The 6,000-nt window shown below is 36.7% G+C and overlaps 1 protein-coding gene across 4 annotated transcripts in view; it reads left to right on the top strand.

Moving 5' to 3' along the window:
- Positions 1-807: 807 nt before the first annotated feature.
- GIGYF2 (GRB10 interacting GYF protein 2) overlaps positions 808-6,000 on the top strand; it is a 67,833-nt gene continuing 62,640 nt past the window's right edge. For all 4 annotated transcript variants that reach the window (XM_032192914.1, XM_032192912.1, XM_032192913.1 and 1 more), the window contains exons 1-2: positions 808-886; positions 3,695-3,824. In XM_032192914.1, coding sequence (XP_032048805.1) covers positions 846-886; positions 3,695-3,824 — 171 coding nt within the window. In that variant the 5' untranslated portion in view covers positions 808-845. The remainder of the gene's footprint in view (positions 887-3,694; positions 3,825-6,000) is intronic.

Here is a 6,000-nt window from a genome sequence, read left to right as displayed (position 1 = left end):
TGTCCATATACTCCTGGTATATAGGAACTTGAGCTGACCTTCACTTAGGTGCTTTAGGAACCTATCTAATAGGAGTGAGAGTATCTGATGTCTGAAGTTGTGCATATTTTGCTTAATAAAGCTAAATAAATCTAAGAAAGTAAAAATATTATCATCTGCTTGCAGATTTTGGAGGATGTCACTGCATTGGCTATACTCGATCTTTAGGAGGCTTATTTTTCAAGAATGAACACTGGAAACCTATTGAATGCTCTGACAGTCAACTGGCCAATCTTTCTTGCTGTAATTCTAGTGTTGTTCTTAATCCTCTTATTATTGTCAGGAAGCTGCAATTCTGTTAATTAAGCATTACTGCTCTCACAGAGAGGATTATGCATCAAATTCTCCATGTTTGGTTGTCTTGTGATAATTACTGATTTGACAAGAGGCTGCTTGTACAAATTGTTTCCTTGGACCCCACTGATCCAGTGACCTGTTTGAGCTGCTAAGAGGAATTTGAACCAAGAGATCTTGATGCAGTTGCTCCCATACTTGTAAATTAATTTGTGTTAGCTGGAGTGGATTTCTTATTTAAAAAAAAAAAAAAAACAAAAAAAACACATAGTGATTTTCCTTTTTTTTTTTTTTTTTTTTTAATGACCAGGCATATTTTTATTGGAAAGAAATTCAGTATCGTAGAATGCTTTGGGTTGGTAAAACTTTAAAGATCATCTAATTCCAACCCACCTGCTATGGGCAGGGCACATCGGAGTATTTATGGAGGACTGTATTCATCTTGTTCTCATACTAAATATTTTTATTTTTCAGGTTCACACTTTTAAGAAAGAGGAGTAGAACAAGAAACAATGGCAGCAGAAACTCAGACACTTAACTTTGGGCCTGAATGGTGAGTTGTTTTTTTTACTGTTTTATGTGACTCAAGAACGTTATCTAAATTTTTTGAAGACTGTTATGGACTTCAGTCCTTTGGTGGGACTGGGTAGATTATAAGACTGAATGGGATATAATGCCTTTGTTCCTTACTGCTTCACCACAGTCCCTGACCTGTTGCTGAAAGCGATATTATAAAGTTAGCCTTCATTTGTAAAATTTGTTTTGTGTATGAAATGAGTTTGTTATGGTTGTGCATTCCATTCACGTTGCTACCACGTACTGGCAGAGGAATCATTTTCATGATCTCAGAGGAATACAAAGTGAGGAAGATAGCTTTCTTGTTGTTTGGTCTTCCCATGTGATTCATACTAATAGGGAAATTTGTACACTGTCATCAGTAGATTGAACGCTGTATGTAAGCAAACTTTTTTCATAGAATGGCTTGGGTTGGAAGGGACTTCACAGATCACCTAGTTCCAACCTCTAGATCAGGTTGCCCAGTTGCCCAGGGCTTTGTTTAACCTGATCTTGAATGCCTCGAGGGATAGGGCATCTACAACTTCTTTAGGCAATCTGTTCCAGTGCCTCACCACACTCTGAGCCAAGAATTTCCTCCTAACCTCTAATCTAAATCTCCCCTCTTTCCGTTTAAAACCATTCCCCCTTGTCCTGTCATTATTGGACTGAACAAAAAAGTTTTTGCTTTTATAAGCCCCCTTTTTATATTGAAAAGCTGCAATAAGGGAATCCATGGCATTGTATAGAGATACTGATGTAGAAAGTTTTCAGCTTGTCTGACATGTCCTGGCTTCTGCTTAAGAGTAACTGCACAGGTGTGATAAGTTTCCAGTGCTTGTTACATTTTTAAATTGCTAATGACTGAGATTGCAAACAAGAATTTTAGCTGGTGTGGTTTCTGAAGAGTAATGGGATCCTTAGGTGTATAAATGTGTGGAGTGGTTATAGGAAGTATAACTGCTGTGTAGCACATGGTAAGGCTATTACTGGAACAACATATTCACTTCGCTGACATTTTGATAGATAATTCACAAAAAAAAGTGGGGTATTAAAAATACATGATTTGTGGCTCAGAAAACAATGACAATAGAGCTCAGTCTATTGTCTTGGATTGAAAGAAGGTTAAAGAATGACTTTATCACTATCTATAAATATACCCACTAGGCAGATAGCTTATGCTGAAGTGCTCTTCAGTGTAACAAACATGATTGGATTCACTGATGGAAGGAAGCCAAAGTTATATTTAAAAAAAGGGGGGATAACTTTTTTTAAAGAAAAAAACCCTTCTTAACAGTGATTTGATTGGTGTGTTATACTGAAGGACTTCAGTCTCCATTTAATTTGAAAAGCAGTTTATTTATGAAAGTGTGTTATACTTTATTGTGCTTCTTGCTTTTTACAATTTTATTCCATTACTCCTGTAAGATTTGTAATTATTTTGGGCTGAGGTATACTCAGGTGTGTCATGTATGCTGCTGTATCACTTCTTAATAGCGAAGCTCTAGGTCACGCTTAATCTGGATTGGAGTTGAACGTTACATTGATCCATCTAATCCTCTGAATAATGTCTCTTCAGGCATTTTTGATTTGGAAGTGATGTGTAAAGGAACTGCCACTGGGTGGCACCAAACAAAAAACCATATACTAGTTAAACTTGTAGATTTCCTTTCTATGCAGTTGAAAGGACAAAAACAAAACAAAAACAACCCCCAGAAAGCATGCTTCAGTAATTAGGTAAAAGGTGGCTTTTGAATCAATATTTTAGATAGCTTTCCTTCCAAGAACTTTGAAATTGTTTGAAGTCATTTCCATTGTTTTACTTGTTTAAAATGCATGTGAAAGGGTAGCATAGAAAAATGACCTAGTTCTTTTTTCTTGACTTGCATCCTTTTGTAGAACATTGTTCAGATTTGAAAATAGAAGGTGGCTGGCTAGCTGAATAAATGATTGTATAGAACGAAACAAATCTGAGTGGGATCAATGACATAACTGCAAGATACTACCTGCAAGTGGTTGAGTAGCTTGCCTATGTGACATGTGATGACAGATAAATACTGAATTTGGTTCTAAGTTAGCTTATTGCTTAAAATGTCTCAGAGGGGAAGTGTAGCTATGTTTACTACAGCTTTTATACTGAAACATGCAACTATGAGAGAAACACAGTGAGAAATGCTATTAATTTTACTTACTGCAAAAGGAATTTGGAGTAGTAGTAACTGCAATGACAGAGGAATTAACTCCACTGTGAAATTTGCTGTCTTTTACCGTTTATTAAACTTTACTAAATATCTGAATTTTTTCCTTAAAATAGATTGTTTCCTGCGCTGTCCTTAGTGTGGTAAGAATTATTGTTGTGAACTAGGAGTCAAAAAAAGCTGTTGTCGATATTTATCTATGGAAGATGCATCATAAAACTGATTTTTATGCACATAGTGGAAATAGTTAAGGGGTTCAGGGGTGTAGCTAGCTCACTACACAGTCAGCATAGAGGAGTTCTCCAGGGGATTAACTGAATTTTTTGAAGAAGAGTATAGAGGAGTTCTCCAGGGGATTAACTGAATTTTTTGAAGAAGAGTTTGGGAATATTTTCTCTCTTTTGGCTGCAGGAAAAATGAGGGACTGTATTTCTTCTTGTTGAAGCAGTAAGTTTGTGTTTTGAAGCTAGATTAGTAAATGTTTTTTGTTCTGCTTTCAGGATTGGATTTATTTTCTGTCCAAATCTCTGAATGTGCAGAGAGTATAATGGAGCTGAGGATGCATTCTTCTCAATTCAATTTTCACTGCTTTTTCTGCTTTATTTTAGGCTGCGAGCTTTGTCTAGTGGTGGGAGTGTGACATCCCCTCCTCTGTCTCCGGCTCTGCCAAAGTACAAACTAGCAGACTATCGCTATGGGAGAGAAGAAATGTTGGCACTTTTTCTAAAGGATAATAAGGTAAGCAGGAAGAGGAAGAAGGCCTGATGTGTGTATGTGCACAGACTTGTGATTAGGGATAGTTATGTGTATTTTGTGATTATGGACACAGAAATTGTATATCCCTTGGCAAAGAACTGAAGAGGTCTGATTTTTTTTGTGGGCATGTGCTCGTTTGATCCACTCTTACTGCATTCATTATGTTTAATTCTTTTTGCCACTTCAGAGTGGCAAATTCTTGTATACCCTGAGGAAAAAGTCTTATTCAGATGTGCTGCCACAGGTGGCTGAGGGTTAAAGTCTCTTTGCAGCTACTCAGATTGGCTTGTCTCGGTAGGTTTTCATTTAACATAGTTAAAATAGTTATCTGATTCACCATGAAATTTGGGCAATAAATCATACTAGCAAATTGCCTAAAAAAAAAAGTGGCCAGAGTCCCCACTTACCCTCACTTGAAGCAGTTTGATTTAGCAGGTAACCAGCACAGTCAGCTGTCCTCAGTCCATTCTCTTCTCTGGGACTCAAGTCACAAATACAGCCTAGCACATGTAATTTAAAAAAACATAAAAAGTCAAGAAATTGCATCTGGTGTAATTACAAATGAGGTTCTCCATGATACAGAAGTCATATTTCAGAGGGCATTTCAGGTAAATGAGTCATACATGCCACATTTGTAAACATTGGTTTGTTATGTAGATGGTGACAGAGATTGGTTTATTGTTGCAGCAGGCACATAGTGACTTGGAAGTCTGAATCTCTCCAAGAGCCTTATCCTCAAGTCAGGGAGGGATGGCAAGAAGTTGTTTCAATTTGCGTCTTTGGCTTTGCACATAGATGTGCATGCACACCTCCATGCTCTTCCCCTACCATGAATGTGCTGACATTCTCATACAGTGCTGGGGGCCCTGCTCTGCTTATACACAGATTCAAGGGCATTGAATGTCAAAGATTTTTCAGAAGCTGGTAAGTGTGTTACTGCTTAAAGCTGTGTTTTTACATACAGAATTATCCTGCTGTACTTTGAGAAGTTGTGATTTAAACACTAATGTTAATGCTTGAATAAGTCAGCTTGTCAAATGTCATTGTTTCATGCAGTGTATATGCTATCAGATGATACTCAGACCTCTACAGTTAGCGTATTATGAAGTTGTTCTGAATCAGTGTTCTTTTACTGAAAGCTCACCAATTGTCATTAATAGTCCAAAAGATTATTTCTTCCACATGCATGTGTGCCAGAAGGGCGTTACTGTGTTATTATTAGAGTACGGCATGCTTTTCTAACAGACAATTTGGATGTCTTTTGATATGTTTCTATGGAGTTGAGTGGTTCTAGTTATTGAGACTGAAAGGATTCCTGATGAAGTTTGTAGTCAACTACTAGATTCACTGTTTTTAAGCCTAAGCTGTGTCTTGAACCCTAATTCTTTTCATTGTCATCAGCATTTGGTGCTGGCTGAATATCAGGAGAAGTTGCATCTCTGATTAAAAGAAAACATGACTGAAAGCAGACTTTTGCTAGCATATACCCAAATGGGGAAGAAAAAATCCCAAAACACTGGGTTGCTTTGCTTCAACTAAATTTGTTCTAGGTCCATAATGACTACTCCAGTATTGTGAACTAGGTGTTCTTGAAACAGAGTTCTCTGTTGCCATATCTAGAGTTCACTTGGCACTGATTGTAGCTTTTTGTCCACGTGCTTAAGCTCACAACTGTTCATGGACCTGCCATCAAAAGAATTAAGGTTCAAATTTATTTTAATTTAAATAATAATCAATGTTCTTTGCTTAATAAATCTATATCTGTAGTTTCTTTTTACTGTTTTTTCATTCTCCTTGTTGGTTAAATCAGGAATACTATCTTTCAATCAAATACAACCTCTGTGGTATATATGGTAGTTCTGTTAATCTACTGAAATGAAAGTCTGGATATAAATGTATACTGCACTTAGAAAAGCAACACTTTTCTTTGTTAAACAGATAAAATTTCACTTGGTTCAGATTTAAATTGAATTGGTGTACAATTTGAAATTCTGTTGTATATGATCTTGGTGCTGTATATATTTCAGTTGGTAGGTGGTTGGTGCTTTGTTATTTTGTCTGTACATTTTTTTTAACGGGGAAGTAATTTTCTAATGAAGTTACACCTACACCAATTATGTTACTAAAAGTACTGCTGTACTGGGTAGACAGAGTTGAC

This window comes from Aythya fuligula, chromosome 9 (genome assembly GCF_009819795.1).
Source record: "Aythya fuligula isolate bAytFul2 chromosome 9, bAytFul2.pri, whole genome shotgun sequence".
Taxonomy (NCBI): domain Eukaryota; kingdom Metazoa; phylum Chordata; class Aves; order Anseriformes; family Anatidae; genus Aythya; species Aythya fuligula.
The sequence above is the reverse complement of the archived record's forward strand: the minus strand, read 5'-3'. Positions and strand labels throughout refer to the sequence as shown.